The 18,395-nt window shown below is 42.0% G+C and overlaps 2 protein-coding genes across 2 annotated transcripts in view; both read left to right on the plus strand.

Annotated features, from left to right (window-relative positions):
- The window catches only part of LOC145414374 (plasma membrane calcium-transporting ATPase 3-like), a 92,313-nt gene extending 86,634 nt beyond the window's left edge, over positions 1–5,679 (plus strand). Inside the window, exon 20 of the mRNA XM_080283909.1 lies at positions 1,512–5,679. Within this exon, the coding sequence (XP_080140035.1) occupies positions 1,512–1,715 (204 nt within the window). The 3' untranslated portion in view covers positions 1,716–5,679. The remainder of the gene's footprint in view (positions 1–1,511) is intronic.
- LOC145414451 (sarcosine dehydrogenase, mitochondrial-like) overlaps positions 3,852–18,395 on the plus strand; it is a 30,214-nt gene continuing 15,670 nt past the window's right edge. Inside the window, exons 1-5 of the mRNA XM_080284008.1 lie at positions 3,852–3,894; positions 11,375–11,445; positions 12,685–12,831; positions 15,887–16,016; positions 17,950–18,113. Of these exons, the coding sequence (XP_080140134.1) occupies positions 3,852–3,894; positions 11,375–11,445; positions 12,685–12,831; positions 15,887–16,016; positions 17,950–18,113 (555 nt within the window). The remainder of the gene's footprint in view (positions 3,895–11,374; positions 11,446–12,684; positions 12,832–15,886; positions 16,017–17,949; positions 18,114–18,395) is intronic.

Here is an 18,395-nt window from a genome sequence, read left to right on the forward strand (position 1 = left end):
AATGGGGTTCTCCTTTTGTTTTTATGAGCAGTTGGTCAAAGGTCAAGGTCTCACGGCAAGGGAAACGAACGGTTTTTATCTAATATACGCTAAGCTTTGTGGAAAGGTTCAGGCTATGGGAAAGATGAAGGGATGTGATTTGGGATCAGTGAAAGGTCAAGGTCACAGGGCATTGTAAAATGTTGAACTCCACAACCCAAAGTTTTAATTCGATTTGAACCAGACTTATCAGAATGATTGAGGATCAGCCAAGGATGAAGAAAAACGATTTTGTGAGCAATAGGTCAAAGTTAAGGTCGTCAGCCAGGGTCAGCTCAGATAGTTGTTATCCGATTTGGACCAGATCAGTGGAAGTGTTAAGGGTCAGACAAGAATGACGCAGTTCGATTATGATAATCGGTCGAACGTCAAGACCACGGGGCAAAATCAAATATTCGGCCCTGACACCATTTTTAGGGCGTGGGTGTCGAGCTTTTTGAATGCTCCTTATTGTATATCAAATCAGGGAGGCCAGCAACACTTACATACTTCTGAAATAATGACACCACTCTCTCTTTAGTCATCCTGTCACTTTTCTTTTGTATTTTAGGCAAGGCTTTAAAATGTCATCTTCACAACTTTTGCTTCCTGTTAATTCACTAAGTCATAATTCACTATTAACAACTTTTAACAGATTTTTAAAGATACTAACTTAAAATGAATAGATAGGGTCGAGTTTGGCATGGGATTTTTGCAAGAAGCATGATTTTTCTTATAATGTGAGTGGGAATGGCAAGTGAGCTCTCCTTCCCCATCACCCCCACTGCTCACCTCTCACTTGAAAAGTATGTTTATGTTTGGAAGCATATCGCAGCCATCTCTTCAATAACCTTCCATAATGGTTGTAAACATAACTTGATGGTAAACATCGGTCTCCAGAGGGTTAGGCCAGAGTTATATCACTTCACGGTTAAGCTGAGGTCCGTTCGGTTGGGTGTGAGTGGCTTGTCTCCTTACATAATTGAATTCCATCTATTTAGAACTACATCAGTGAATATAGAAAACGAGCAGAGATTTCCCAAACCCAACCTAATGAACCAGATCTAACCATAAAGAAGTGTAACTGAAACTTGACTATTAAGATCCATAATTTATCGCCATGTCCTTTGTTTGATCATAGTGTGGAAGGTTTGTGGAGCTTCATCTTCGTCCGTGGAAAGGTGGCAGCGTTATGAAGCACGAAATTCACTCTCCATCACTCATTACCTGTGCTCACAGTAACCCTCTCACAATTAAATACGATCACTTTTGAGAGAGAGAGAGAGAGAGAGAGAGAAAGAGAGAGAGAGAGAGACTTAAAGCCTAAGTAATGCCATGCAAGTTTGGTTATAAATTCTCAACGCTCATTCACCTCTTACTACTCCCAAATATGCAGTCTCTTACCCTAGGATGATATGTATTCTGTGGTTTTTAGCTGTGTTTATTATTATTGTTTATTCCTCCTCCTCTAACTGAGATCTTGTGGCCTACAGATTCGTGTAGTGAATGCGTTCCGACAGGGGGTTGATACTCGGTCTTCCAATCCTAACCTAGCACCCGCGATGATGAGGCAATCGTCCCTGACCGAAAGGTTGCCCCAAGGATCACCAACACGTGTAGACCCAGAAGAGCTCACAATTCCGGAGGTGGATGCCGAACGCGTGTCCTCATCCAGCTTCACTGAAACGGAAGTGTAGACCAGCTTTAACCCCTGACATCGAGTGACGTGTTTTTAGGTTATTCCTGTTGCCTTCAGACGATTCTTTTTATGTTATAAGAGACTTTTGGAACAAAGAAGGTTATACAGTCTTCATTAACCCCTACACTAGTGAGGGTCTCTTATAATGTACGTAAGTCATCTGGAGATAACAAATACGTCACCTAACTAAAAGGGATTAAGGCTCTCAGGCCACTTTCTCAGGGCCAACTGCATCTCCAGCAGCAGTAACAGCACTGGCAGCAACAGTAGTGGGTGAACAGCAGCAGCAGCAGCAATATGAGCCTCTGGCCACTACCATAGCAGCTAGTGGGCGCCGTCTGTGGTGTGGAACTAGGCGCTTGGCTCCTCTGCCACTGACAAAGACTGACTGCAAGAGTAAGGGTGGTTGAAGCAGGAAACAGCAGTGACAAACTGCCCATGTGTGGGAGGAACAACAGCTGTGGGTGCTATGGAGATTCACTACCAGTGAATTTCTTCTGCTTCCACAACTATTTTTGTCTTCCAAGGGGCTCGCTCGCTAACCTGAAAATATCCACCCGAGTACACTCACGTGGAGGTACTCTCACCTGGGTACAGTACTGTAGCCGGTACCAGCCACACTTACTGGTGTCTGCCATGGACAGTGTGCCGCGCCCCTTGTTTACTCGTGTCCTGTTAATAGTCTTGTGTATAGAAAGGGTTGTTATTGCATAGTTTATAATTTCTAGAATTATAAAGTTTTCCTTAGAAGGTTAGATCTGTTATATAATACCAAGGACAAATTACACTGATCTGATGTCATTCTAAATCTCTTAACCCATTCACTAGGAGAAGATTTTCCTAATGGTCAGACCTTGATGAGATTGGTAAAAGACGTCATAAAACATCATCAAAGGGAAATAGTTAATGACAATTGTTTCTAACCACTTTGAGAAATTCTTCTTTGACTCGAGTGAAATCACCTGGTAATAGCGAGGATGAAATTTCCAAGAATTACAATTGCATTGAAGGGGTTATGGAAGCTGTAAAAAGTGTACATTCTTGATTATCCTTGGTTCTTGTTTGTTATCTTAAAGAAAAAAAAAAATGTTGGCTGTTCCTGATGGTAGAGTCTATACATTGTTTGTTAATGTTTGCCAGTATTGTTTGGTCCATTTGCTGTGTGTGAGAGCGGGGTGAGTCCTAGGTTGTATAACTATTAGTACAGTCTTGAGCAAAAGATAATCCTCTGGCAGTATGGAGTTCGGTCGTCCGTATTTTTCACTCCTCCCCAAACAACAGGGGGTCTTCCTCAATCTCATACTCTTGTTGAGTCCTAGATACCGCTATCACATAAAAATGGTTCATGTAACATCTCTCCAGTATGAGCGAACTTATGCTCACGGCTGTACCTCCTATCTTAACCCACTGAGCCCGGGTATGTCTTTTTATTCTATTTTTTGTATCTGACGATTTTATTTGGCCTAGGAGAAACTTTTCGAACTGGAGGGGTTTAAATACTGCCTTAATAAAGCCCTTCAGTGCACGAAGCCTTTCCTAAGCAATGAAAAATCGTCTAGTAGCAGCATAAGGAATTGACTGGAAATGACGTCATCTAGATTCAAGAGACTGGCATTTCTAGCCGGTTCGGAGATTTCGTGATACCTGATTCTCGGCGATTTATTTTCATCTTTCAGTTAGACATAATTTTGCACGTTACAGAAGCAAAAATGTGTACTGTACATATTAAACAAACAAAACGTGCAAGAGAAAGTTAGATGTAAGAAGGGAAAATAAGTCACTTAGGAAGAGGTGTTACAATATTTCCACATAATATGAAAGAGAGTAAGAAAGAGAATATATCACTATGAGGCGCTACGAAGTGTCCACTTACAAGAGAAAGTAAAGTGTAAGAAAGAAAATAAGTCGCTGAGGGAGAGGCACTACGGAATCAATATCAGCGAGAACACAGCTGCAAGTGGTATGATGACCAGTTGTGTAATGGGGTCACCTTGTGTTGCAACCCCAGCCTCATGACGCACAGCCACCACTGATGTCTGAAGTTTTCATTAGACATCTTTGCATTTAATACTAATAATCCAAACATCATTGGAGGATTTTCATGAAGCAGTAGTTGTTTTGAAATGCATACAGGATGACCCGTATGTTGCGGGGACAGCTCAGTGTGCTGGCAGCTGGTGTGACGAATGGGGACATTTTAACTGTCTCGTGAACGTATACTATTTTTACACTAACTTGGCCTAAAACTGTCATCTCCACCTTGAATACTAGGTTGTAGTAGTAGACTAACAATAGAGTATGGTGCTAGTCACGAAGAAGTTCTGTGGAAAGAATGTAGAGCCACAATGTTGTCTTTTCTGCCGCTGAACTACAGTATGTGAATTAACTGCAACAGGACGGAAATCTGGACCAAGTTAAAGTGAAGATAGTATAGTACTCGATCATTCTGATAGTAAGGTCAAAACGCAAACACTATAAAATCATGGAAAGGGTTATGGGAAGTAGAAACTGATGCAGGATCTACATTGATGTCATACCGCTGGCAGAGCCGTTCCCGCAACACATGAGAAATTGCCTGGCGGGACAGTATAAAATCCACCCTGTCTGATGGTGTTGATGCCTGTCAGTAATTCAATCACTGGGGGTGTCATGTTATCCAACTACGATACTACAAATTAACCGGTACGTGGTGGGATTCTTCAACATTATATACAATCGATTCTGTGTCGTAACGTGAGTGCCGAGTCTTCCCAAGTCTCCTGTTCCAGAAGCAAAAACTAATACTTGATTACGAGAGAAAGATAATCATGTTATAGCTGGGAGGAAGCAGGAAGGAAAGTACAGAATCTACTCATATTCAAGTTACGACAGGGAACCGATCGTAAATATGTTTTACGATCTCTCTTGGTTTGCAGTGTACACCTGTTCTTAGGTGAGGTAAATATGCAATACTTGTAACTCACTTGACATATCATATCTGTTGATGTATTCGACATTTCATATGTCTGTTGGCATAAATCAGACTGTGAAATACTGTAAAGCAGTAATTATACTCTTTTATACACTGGTAAAGCCGACATCATATATATATATATATATATATATATATATATATATATATATATATATATATATATATATATACACACACTGCTCTTCTCTTAACCTCTTCAGAATGAGGGCGATATTGGTGTATTCTAAACACCAGATGATCCAGATTTCAGCCTTGGAAAGATATCCTATGACTGAAGGAGTAATAGCCTATCTCCATTAACCCCTTCGGCCTGGGGATATTTTTGTTTAAATTCTGGCTAGACGACTATATTCAAAATAGAAATGATGTTCGCAGGCTGAAAGGGTTTAGGTGTCAGCCATGATGATATTTATATCGGTTGTTTGCCCACTACGTTGATGGGATGAAGACATGTAAGATAAGTGAATTTGATATGATGTAACGCTGTGTGGTATGTCCATTATCTGGTGTGTGTGTGTGTGTGTGTGTGTGTGTGTGTGAGAGAGAGAGAGAGAGAGAGAGAGAGAGAGAGAAGGTAAATAAGTAAGTTTAACGTTAGCACTGTATAATATCATAATGGAACGCGTCTCTCAGCGGTACAGTCGAGCCAAACTTCGGCTATTATTTCACATCTGCTTCTCACACTCCTCAGCTGGCTAATGTTACTAAGCAGAGAGCGAGGCTTGGCGGGCTTCTGTTCTCAGGGATGATTCTCTTTGGTAAGATTATTATGTCAAGGAGAAGAGTGACGAACATGCTCAAAGTATGAAGTAGAGGCAGTGGAATAGTACGAGAACTTTTGTTCTTGACTGTACCAACGTTGCCATCATCGATTCAGTTGAAGTTGAGTACATTAGAATAATTATCGTGGATCTAAACAAGTGGCTTCTGTTGTTAATAGGAAAGATCTTTACTTGTTGCTTTGTTAACTTTAAAATACAGGTTTTTGAGAGTCTTTCATTTTTTTTCTCCACATTTTAGTGACTGGAAATGTTTGGATCATCATCTCATTAGCATCATCATTGTCATCATCATCATCATCTCTAAACCCCGTTTCTCAGATATTAATAAAGTGAAAAAGATGTTGAAATAGGTCCTTTTACACTCAAATTCAGGCAAACCCACACATACATATACCCACCCCATATATATATATATATATATATATATATATATATATATATATATATATATACCGGTATATATATATATATGTATATATATATTATATCTATCTATCTCTATCTATCTATCTATCTATATATATATATACATATATATATATATGTGTGTGTGTGTGTGTGTGTGTAATGTGGCTGAATCGGTAGAGAGGCGCCCTGCTTTCCTAATGGACCAAGGTTCGAATCCCGGCTGGGGCAGGGAAGAGGATTTGAATTCCATAATGCAGACTTCACTGACTTGCAAGAAGACCCGCCGACATGTGATAATAATCCTGCTAATACGGTACCAATACACTAGTACCAAATGAGAGCCCTAGCTTGTATTCAGTATGGACGGTGGGTGTTAGCGCCGAAGTGGTGACATGTGGAGGTGTATAGTATTTAGGAGTACAGTCGCCCCAAGAAGTGATGGCAGAGTTTCAGATTGCTTCGGTCACTGCACTGCCATACTTTTAATGAAACAGTGAATATAAGGCAAACATTCAATGCCTTCATCAAGTCATATCAAATAAAATATATATTACATCACGCTAAGGATTATGTAAAATGAATTACAGGAGGCAGTGATTTATTAGAGGTTAACACTTATATAGTTACCTTTCCCGATTTGAATGAATGTGACATGCAGGACCCATATACATATAGGGTCTTCTCACACCTTTCCACTACGCAGATTTACTGACGTCACGCTTGAGACAGGGCACTCCTCCCATTTCTCCCCACCCACCATCTTCCTTGGGACCTCAGAGGGAGGCCTCAAGTCGCGGTGAGGTGCAGCTGTCTGTCATCCTCCATACCCACCCCTCCCACCTTGCTTCCTTTACACAACTCGTTCCCTACACACATTTCCTCAATTCAAATTATTGTTTAACCTCTCCCTTCTCATATTTAAAGGTACATGATTTACAAATAAACACAATATACTCTAATAGTGACATTTATTAGGATACATGGATATCATCTTTTTATAAATGATACCGGATGTTTATTGGTACTGCTACCGGTATTGACTATATGTTACTATGCAGGCTTCATTTCCTTAACTTCGACATCTTACTCTGCAGCTTTCGTGTCGAGTTAGCCAAATTTCTGTTTAATACCGGCATCCTGAAAAATACTCGGTATCGAACAAAAAGGCTAATTACTTCAGTAGGAAAAGAGACATGCCTATATATTAGTACTGACAATGCCTTGCCAGTAGTCTTTTAAATTACCGTTGGTAAGGCTTAGGTTTTATGCTGGTTTTAAGCCACAGTTTGTCATATGTATATATTCCGCATATAGGCCTATCATGGAGAGAGAGACTGCGTAGATACCAAATCGTTAATTATAAATAACAAATCTCTTAATCCGAGCTATTAAATATATGTGAATGTATTTCATATACTCTTTGTGGCTTCATGTACATAGAAAGCTATATAGTTTTTACGAATTATTCACTCTTTGAGAACGAAAAGTAGCTGTATAAATCATTTCCAACGACCTGGCACCGTTGTTTTTGGGACCTGGAAGGGAGGGAGGGAGGGAAGGAAGGGGGGGGGATGATAACATACTTCTTGCCAAACGCTTCCAGATGGAATTACTACGTTACGAACCTGCTTTAAACAAATACATTCCGCGATATACCGTACTTAATTTTCAACACTACTGCTTTCTTGCTAGGGTACTCAGTAATGGTTACCTACAGTACGTGGGTAGAACAAAATAATGGTGGGTAAATATGAATACTAGCAACTCATATTAGTGCGGTGGCCAGTTGCCTCTACCTGGGCTGGTAAATGCAATGGACCACGTGCTTTTCCACATTTCTGCAAGCACAAACCCCGTGAGGGGAGATATACTGTACAGCTTATAAAGAGCAAAGCCCACCACATACAGGGATATGCACCTACGCAGAGAGAGAGAGAGAGAAAGGGGAAGGGACTTAACATTTACCGAAGTTGATGGCAGATTCAGCGTTGGCAGGGCGTGCTCTTCAAGGCGTATTTGATTTTTTGGAATATGCAGTTTGAGAAGTTCATATTTTAGATTTCTTTTAAAAGCACTGATCAAAGTGAAGGCTGCCGATGCGAGCAGTATTCGGATTAATTGTGTCTTTCTTCTTGCACAGATGAATCCACTTACGTCTAATCTCTTCATCTTTGGGGAAAATAGAGAAAGTTATATCCCCACCTTTCTTCAGTAAGGTTACAGCCAAACAATGCACAATTGGTAGGCATTATTTCACTGGGCACATACAATGGAATAAAGTGCAGGTGACAGAGGTGACCTGTTTGGCGCCGTGACCTCTGAGCAACTGAGTCTACTTCTCACTATATGGCAACCCCTTCTCGGAAGACCTCACCTGGTGTCTTCGCCATGACGTCATGCGCAAACGCGACGCGTTTTGGGGTCGGTATGGTTAGATCCTGTATGTATATGGGTCCTGGTGACATGTATTACTTCGCGCGCGGTGGGCAGTAGGCCTATAACTCCGTGTTCCTGATTTGTTTCCCATGTTTTCAAATACAGATGCTCTAGTATTGAAGACCAGTTAAGGAAAATTCTTGTGACTACAATACACTGCCTTATTTTCAAATGCTATGGTGATGATACAGCAACAATAAGGATGCCATAACAATGAATCCACTATTCGTAATGATGCCCTACCTGCGGTAGCAGCAAGACCGTACTGCCTTTTATTCCGTCTTTCGCCTGTAATAATTATAATTAGCAACTTTATTCCCAGCTGATGCAAAATTATTTTTACTTGTAAGGAGATAAGACAGATTCTGCCTTTTTCTCTTACACTAGGCAATGAACAGGACCAAAACATGAGTTCATAAACTCTTGCAATGCAAAAGGACACACTCTTTACTCCATCTTTTAATCTTAATATCTATTTTTTAAAATAAACTGTAATGTCCTGCTGAACAGAAAATGCAGATTTGGAAGTTTTGAACTCAATGATTTGCTTATGAACCTCTGCATTTTATTACTCTTGCTAATCGATTATGCACTGAGGATATCAGACTGACAGAAGTTAACATTCTCCAAGGAGCTCCGACTCTAAGCAAATTTCGAAGTTCTTTTATTTATACTTCCTTCACCGATAGCCTTCTGGCTTATCTTAAATAATCCAGAGATTTTTCTTAATGGAAAGCTGGCCAAAGGCAGTGTAATCTTTGAGTAAATGTTATCTGCTTTCGTGCGTGTTGATCGAAAGATTTAAAATAGTTTACTGGCTTGCACCGCCTTCCCGCTTTCTGTCGTCGTCAATGAAGACTTTGGAAACGGAAATAAATGACCTTAAATTATTTCCTGGTATTGTAACGGAAATTATTTTTTAAATAATAATTATTAATCTTAACTTTATTGAAGCTTCCTTTTGTTCAGTCTTACGCTACTAAAAAATTATTGCATGTTACCATACTAGACATGAACTCCACAAGTTATTCCTGACTGTCCCTGAGCGATAGTTGTGAAATTTCAATTAGTTCCGTTTAGGATTTCCTATTATGGTAACTAACGAACTGCTTCCTACAATTTTGAAATATACAGGTACTTTGGCATTGATTTATTGTTTTTTGTAACAATTTTACGTATTAGGTTTCACCTCGTAGAGATATAAGCAAGAGTATGTGCACCATCGCTGACCGGAAACTTCTGGATACTCCACCGTCTCTTCTTAGGCCGACTGTACTAGACCTTGGGAGTAGGCTTGATTCTTATATATGCTGATATCTGCAAGGAAAAAGGAAACACGAGAAGTCCCAAACCTCCAAGGACTGACTAGGTCCATAGGCACTAATTTTGTTTTATTCGTGAGCTCAAATGTAGTAGCAACAGTAGTACAGGATGTGCTAAAAGAAAAAAAAAAAAAAAACGCATATCATAAAAAAAAAAAACTAACTTTAAACGCCAGGTACGACACCATGGGTTTGAGTATCTGGCAACGCAATGAGGGTTAAGTAATTTAGAGTGAGTGCGAGAGTCGTCCTTCAGTTGGTTAGTGAGAGAAGAGTTACTGAGCTGTTCCCATCCTCAAGTCCCTGCCTGACAGTGCATTCTCTGTTAACGACCTTTATGTTGCCGGTAAACATAGGATAAGGCTGTGTTCACTCCAAGGTCAGTATACTGTGTTATCGTCTGAATCACAATATAGCAGACGTTTTGTAAATGTAGGACAGAGTTTGCTATTTGGTGACAGTGATAAATCTGTACGACTTTATTTTGTAAGGTGAAAATCAAAATTACAAGGTTATACTCGACTCACATTAAATCAAGAAATCTTTGATAAATTTTCATACCGTGAGATATTAATTGATATCAAGTATCATCGTAATTATCATTCATTCGTACAGCCTTTTTCAAGACTCCAAAGACTCTAAATCAAGAAAATTTGATACACTGCGTATAATGAATACATACCATCATCACCAACACCACCACCCTCATGATCATCATCATCATGACTATGATCATCATCATCATCATCATCAGTATCATAATCATCAATCATCACTATCATTATCATCACTACCACCACCACCACCACAATCACCATCATCATAATCATCATTATCATCACCACTACCACTGTCATCATCATCATGTCATCATTATCATCACCACCACCATCACCACCATCTTTACCCACCCTTCTCATCACTCGCCATACCTGTGAATCATTTTGTGCCTAAAGAAGGTATTGGCTATCACCAACCTCCTCCCTGCACATTTAAATGTCCTCTAGATCACTGCCATTCTCATCCACTTCTGCAGGCGCACCCCACTCACCAGCCACTCCATCCACCTTCACATTCTCTACATTTCCATTCATATCTCCAGTTAACACTCTCTCACTTCTCTGAAACTTTTCTATGCATGCTGCCACATTTGCCCGGGACTCTTCATTCACTCTTCTCTGAAGTAACTACTGCGAAAACTAAGGATATATTTGAAATTGGCGATGCATTCTGTCTTCAGTACAAGCGGAATAATGTAGGAACAATTACTGGGTTAGGGCACCAACAATGACCGCCTCTAACAAAGAAACATGGCGTGATGTGAGCACAACTCGCTGTATTTATAATTGGCAAGCATTGGCAGACAGACACTTGCAGCTTCTCTAAACCCAGTATACAGTGATGTCAGGAGGAACTACAGAATCTTAAACCGTTCTGCGATGAAGTTAGATCTGAGTTTTTCATAGTGTCATACCATACAGGAGTGAGATGGTTGCTAAAAGGATATGTGTTGCAGAATGGCATTAATGAGAACGGAATTAGAAATTATATTACGACAGCAACAGAAAAATTACCTTGCAGAGATCAGTAGTTAAATGTGGGCTTGTGACATCTTTATGAAGAATCAGCTAAACAGAAGTCTGCAGAAGTCCAGTGTGAGTTATATAACCTATGATATAATAATGGATTTCTGGGGTAAGCTTTAATTGTTGTTTCTGTGTTCGTTGTTGCCTAGCCCCGGGGTATCTGGCCGAGCATGCCCGTCGACCACAGGTGAGCAACCGTTTCTATGGGGCCGTCCTACAGGTACTATGAATAAAAAAAAGTATCGTGTACAATATACGTGAAACATCTGGGACCACGTAACGAAGGTCACGAAAATAATAGTGTCCGACCTACCACACGTTGGTAGCCCTGATGTCGGGAGGTGTCATATATCGCCAACAGGCAGTATTCTCTTGCAGACCTTTAGCAAATGTTATGTTTATATAAACAGACATTGTTCATACACAATGAGACGTGGGTAATGAACGAATGTTTTCGGTGGACATCGGACCCCCTGTGCACCGATGCTTTTTTAACCCATAGTACAGTGCAGTACATACACCGTGCAGGGAACCGACATCATCATGCGGCAAACAGCACCTCACCAGGGTCCTTCACCACGGTGTGGTGCGGGGAAGTATGAGGAGTTTTGGCTCCTGTACTGACGTCGCAGTCGCTTGGCTCCACCTAGGAGGCAAGCAACACCATATGTAAGCTCCTCGTCAGCACTGTAATTGCTGAGAAAGGTGTCTTGATATTTGTTCAACATCAAGATAACTACAGGCCGAGCTCCATTTGTCTTACAGACTGAAGTCTGTGACGATGGTTTAACGCCTGTTTGCACATCATTATACACGCATATGTACCTGTTCTCAAGAAATTGCAGATGACACATGGGTATTTTAACCATTCGGAGTGGTAGGTGATGTAATCTAAGATGATGAGTTGGCTGCCAAAATTAAGTTCATTGTCAGAATCATTCTGTTTTGAGAGTTGAGGTTGTCATACTGTACATCTCGAAAAAAGCACTTCGTTAAACTGAGCTGACTTCTTATATTTTAATGCAGTCCGTGCACCTGAAAACACATGAGAAAGTGAGGCAGCGTATTCTTGGCTTTTTAATTGGTGTTCGAGTCTTAAGCTACATGATCTCATTGACCCTTAGCTTCCTCAAACGGAGTAACAAGTAGCAAATACCACGCATAAGAATAACACGTTAGCACATCAAATGCGCATAACTTAAATCTAGTCATGACACACATACATTAATACCGGTACCACAGTAACACCAGCACCATCGAGCACTTACATTATCTGGAAAAAAAAAAAAAAAATCATTACAGCATGATCACAATATATTAGGTCACACCCACATGTATATACCGGCTCATTAATATAATACACACACACACACACACACACACACACACACACACACACACACACACACACACACACAAAGAGTAACGAAGCCTAACATGATAGACTTCTTTTTCCCAGGTGATGTGGCCAGTGAGACCTATGTTGTGTGGTGTGGGTGGCAGGGTGGGTGTAGGCGGCAGGTTGTGGGCGGGGATGGGTGGCAGGGTGTGGGCAGCTGCAGGAGACTCATCCCTTCGTCACAGCTCAACCACCCCAAGTACAAAGGTTAGTACTTGTTAGAGACGGGCATAAAGTACACGCGCGCACATACAGTACATACATGCTTAAATACATACATTCTGCACAAAAAAAAATATCCTTACTGGGGGTCCGGTGGGTACGAAAAAAAGAAAAAAAAACTACAATGATTGCTGTCTCGGAAGGGTTGGTACTCATGCGTGGAAGAAATATATGCTGGTAAAGACATTAATTATCCTTTAGTTCGACTTTCTAAGAGGTTACAGTGACAATGATTTTACTTGTATGGAAATACTGTATTCATTATTACATTGCATGGTTGAAGGATTATGAGAATGATGTGTGTGTGTGTGTGTTTGTGTGTGTGTGCTAAGCAGTGTACCCAACGCTTGTGGGTTTGGTTGACCGTTGTTAAGGGTTTAGTTGTACTGTCAGCGTTTATAATAATGCATTAAGTTGTTGCTGCAGTGTAGTGATAATTATATCATAAATATTAGCACATCCAAGTGTTTTATGTTTGTGTAATAATTGTGTGACCAAGAGTTATAAGTATGAGGTTAGCCTGAGATGTGAATGCCAATTAAGATTGACGGATGGGGGGTTGAGTCGGGGTTTGGGGGAGGGTTTGGGAGAGGGTTGGGAGCTGAAGGAGAAGTAGATGAAGCTAGTTTCGTCTCCCCCCTTCCTTCTTCTTTAGGTATACTGGGGTGGGAAGGAGGCACCCCTGATCAGAAATTAGTGCTCGTGAGTGTACATACATAAACTCACAATGATGGTAATTATGGTTGTGGTGGTGTGGCTTACCGTGATGTAATAATGGTTGTGGTGGCACAGTATGGTAATGAGATGAGATGAGATGTGGTAGTGGTGGTGAATGTGCTGTCAGTGTATAGTGATGTTGGTAGTAGTAGTAGTAGTTGTTCCCTAGGCAGTCTGGCCGAACAGCCCCGAGTCCCTTAGGAAGGCCATGGCCGAGACCGGGCTTTCCCACAGAGCTCTCAAAGAGTGTATGTTGTGTTGTTGGCGTAGGTGATTGTGTGCAATGCAGGCTTCCATAATGTGGGGTGCTGCGTTGCATCCTGGACAGGCATCAGCGACGGAGTCATCCAGCCTCTTCTGGTAGCTTAAGAGCGCTGGATGGTGCCCACATCTCAGCCTGGCCAGGTGGACCCTATACTCACGAGGAAGATAGGATTCAGAAGGGTGGATGTCAGGAGGCCGTGCATACAGCTGTGTGTTGTCTTTAAGTGACTGAATGGAGCGGCGAGTGATCTGAGTGTGGATATGCTTCTGGAAGCTGGTCTGCTGTGGGCGAGGGGGGAGAGATGACAGTGTTTGTGTATGGTATCGTGTGCTGGGTGTTGTTTTGATGTTCCTTGGTGTGGGTGGATGTGCTGCCATGTACTGTAGTGGATGTTGTGGGTTTGTGGAGGCTGCAGCAAGAAACTGGGTGTCTCATGTCTAGGTGATCCTTGACTTTGAGGACTTTGGTTTCTTGATGTAGGTGATCTGTGGGTGTAGTAGCTGTGCAGCCTGTGATTATTTTTAGGGCCTAGTTCTGTATGGTCTGTAGAGTGTTGTAGTGTGTTTTGGTCAGGTTAGAAGCCCAGGCAGGGCTTGCGTAATTCCTCACTGAACGTATGTATTGTTTGTATACTGTGGTGGTGGTTTCTTTGTTGTGTCCGAATGTTGTATGGGCAAGTGACCTCAAGGCATTGAGTCTTGGTGTTATTTTATTTTTAATGTTTGTGATGTGTTGTTTAAATGACATTGATGTATTGTATGTTACACCAAGGATTGTGTGTGTGTGTGTGTGTGTGTGTGTGTGTGTGTGTGTGGTAGGGGAGTGTTGTATATGGTGAGGTGAGGGATGTGACTCTGTTCTGCTGTCCAGTTTGTGAGAAGAGTCACTGCAGATTTGGCTGGGGCTATTTTGAGCCTGTTTGTGGTGAACCATTCGTGTAGTGTGTTGAGGTAAGGTTGAATGATGTGTGCAGCTGTGTTTTTGCGTTTTGGTGCATACATGTAAGTGTTATATAATCTGCATAGGAAGCTATGTATATCTGTGGTGTGTGGGGTGTGGGTACGTCGTGCATGTATAGGTTAAAGAGTGTAGGGAACAAAACAGATCCTTGGGGGACGCCGTTTGTGAAGTTTCTGATGTTAGAAGACTGACCGGCAAATGTTACGTGTGCACATCTGCCTGCTAAGTAGTTTGCCAGCCATCTTTTTGTGTTATTGTGCATGTTTGTGTTGAGTATTTTGTTTGTGAGGTTGTGGCGGGGGATGTCATCAAAAGCTTTGCTAATGTCTAGTGTCATTAGGATTGTTCTGTGTGGTGGCCTAGCTGTATTCCTGCCATCGAAAACTCTCTGTGTAAGGTCTGTAAGAAGGGTGTTTGTGGAGTGTAGTGGCCTAAAGCCTTGTTGTGACTGAGCTAGAGGAATGTGAGGTGTGACTAGTTGTAGTACCAATCGTTCAGTGACTTTAGAGTGGGTGCAGAGGAGTGTGATGGGGCGATGTGAGGAGGGTAACGTAGGGTCTTTGTTGGGTTTAGGGATAGTGATGATGTGATGATATTGCCATGCTTCCAGATGTTGGGTATTATGTTGTGTGAGTACCGGTAGTTGTAATTTGATATGTTGGTGAGTGCTTGTATGCCTTGTGGCCCTAGGTGTTTAAGGTGAATGTTGCTTATGTTGTCTGGTCCACAGGCAGATGAGCGCTTGAGGTTGTTAATGATGTTGGTTGTGAAGGTTGGTGTGGTGGTGGTGATGTTAATTGTGGTGGCAGGGTATGCTGCTGTGGTGGTGGTGATAGTTACTGTGGTGGAGATGATGGGTGCAGTGATAGAACGTTGTGGTGAGGGGACGATGTTGCCAGGGTGAAGCTGCGATGTTGGTAATAATGGTTGTGGTGGCAGGTTGTGGTTGTAGTGATGGTATAGGCTGAGGGTGTGACGGTAATGCTGGTTGTGGTAGCTGGGTGTAGTAATGATGCTGGTTGTAGTAGCTGGGTGTAGAAGTAATGCTGGTTGCGATGTTGACTGTGGTAGTGATGGTAATGATGGTTGCATTGGTAGGATGACGTGAGCGGTGTGGTTGACGTGGTGGTGGTGGGCGGGGGTGTGATTGGATGCAGCTGCCTCTATCACCTCACCAAGATGGGCGTCACCAATACCCTTCTGCTGGAGGCACACAAATTGACGTCAGGTTAGTCTCTCTCTCTCTCTCTCTCTTGGTAGCGCGCTGAGCTTGTGATCGGGAGGTCGCAAGTTCGAGCCTCGCCCAGGCTACCGTTGGCGGGAGGGGTAGCGCCCTCCTGTAACCCAGCGGTGTTATATGGCCTTAGTTGCCTAGCTCGGGGAATTCATTTCTCCATTTCTCTCTCTCTCTCTCTCTCTCTCTCTCTCTCTCTCTCTATATATATATATATATATATATATATTTCTCCAACTTTTGTAGTACATAGATGCTCCTGTCTCTTGATCCCTCGGATCCCATGTGTGGGAAAGATAGTCAAGATGGTGATATATGGAGTTTCTGCTCAGTCCCCTTAAAATGAGTGCCATCGAATGAATCAATGCCATCTTTCAGTTTTGCCTAGCTATCATATCCTTCCTGTTCTCTAATACATATTGTATTGTACTTAACATGTCTTCAGTTATTTCCTAACACGACATATTGATGTTGGCGATGAGCCTGGTGTGGCCGGTCGTTTGACGGCATGTCACCGTGATTACCTCCGACAACGAAGTTGGAGGATATGTATTCACCCGTGTTGGTTTGTAAGTTTATCTTTTCGTGCACAAGACATCTTAAAAAGTAGTTATCGGATTTTAGTGAAACCTGGTAGATAGGTGAGCACTGGATCGAAGAAGATTTTAGTAGAGTTTGAGATGAATCTGGATCCGGATGCAGGAATAAATAATAAATTTTCATGGCATCGGGGGAGGTATTCCTTTTCTGAGACTGTGTAACAGAACAGACTAAGACCGTAGAATGAATTAATTACCTCCGCTAGACATGTTGGACGGAGGTTGCTTCATAAATCATTATTTATACTGGCGTTGATGGAGGTGTATGCTCTCTGTGAGTGCATTCCAGTTATAAAAGACTTTTCAGCAATGCAGAACAGTACAAAATTTGTTTTTCGATGAATCAGTCAATGGCTTATGAGCCCTGTTTCACAGTGCTGTGAACTGTTCAAATGGGTGTAATACACTTTTTTTTTTTTTTTTTTTTTTTAATGTGGATGGTTTTCTTCCATTAGCAGTTCATTTGTCATCCCAGTTTACACGATATTCTAGGGATAAACACCGGTAAGCCAGGTGTAGTGCTGCGGTCACGAGTTTAAAAAGAAATGACTGGACGATCATGGCTAGACCGAGTGTGTGGCGCTGTCATCCACATACTATAGTCGACTACATTAATTATTCAGATCAGTGACATGGACGAGCACGGGAACTGAAAACACGTATGAGGCTTTACTGCTAACATCTAAAATATTGCTGTAGAATGGTTCTCAGTATTTTTTATTCATGTATTTATTCAGTTTTGTCTCTTATAAAAGAGAGGGGAATAAGAGAGAAGAGGTGGGACAGGGGAAGAGAGAAGTCAGGAAGTATGAAAGAAAGTCGGAGTCGGAAGCTGATGGCCCAACCGCTTAGATACACTGAGGGCATGATTTTATTTAGTCTTTCTAGTGTGTGGGTGTATTGATGTGTTATAGAAATCGCTGTTTGGTATGCTTGCTACTGGGTAGGACGTGGTTCATCACATTTGTCTTTGTAGCGTATGGCCGCCACGGTACAACTTACATCAATAGACAACCGCTGACCTTGACGACCCCTGTTTTGTCTGTGGATAGGGGATATCTGGGCACTGAGCTACTGATTGATTATGAATATTATTAGTATTTCTCCTATGAAGTAACAGACGACACTCTACCCTTGCATCAGACACAACACTGGGGACAACCGCCAACCTGTCTGTCTCCTACCTTCTTCATCTTTCCCCAGTTCAGCTCTCTTCATTTGACTCTAACCTTCTTTGATCCCCCCCCCTTCCAATTCTATCACATTTTGTTTCATTTCGTTGTGTCACTGAAGTATTCATTAATCGGCCACAACTTCCACATCCCCAGGTACGACGTGGCACACCGCTGGCCTCTTCAACCGGCTGACCAGGACCGAGGTGGCCTTCCTTCTGCACGACAGGACCTACCAGCTGCTGATGACCCTGAAGGAGGAGACAGGCGTGGACCCAGGCTGGCGGAACACAGGAAATTTGTTCATCGCCTGGAAGGACGTAAGGAGTCAGAAAGTCTCCTCCATTCATCCACCATTAAATCCATTCTCAATCCATCAGTCCCGTAGGGGCCCTGGGTTAATGCGAAAGTGATCTGTTGCTTTTCCCTTAGCGGCATGGCGTGATGTGAGTAGTAAACCCCAACCAGCCTTGTAATTACACACTCATGGCCATATTCCTTCGAGCGTCTGAACTGACTAGGTCACCAGGCGTCTGAAAGTAAAAATCAATCGCCTGGATATATAGCAGCAATGACAGAGGGCATCGGGCAGCATGTTCGTC

Source organism: Coenobita brevimanus, chromosome 99, assembly GCF_032717465.1.
Source record: "Coenobita brevimanus isolate Jiangsu-jjx chromosome 99, ASM3271746v2, whole genome shotgun sequence".
In the NCBI taxonomy this organism is placed as follows: Eukaryota; Metazoa; Arthropoda; class Malacostraca; order Decapoda; family Coenobitidae; genus Coenobita; species Coenobita brevimanus.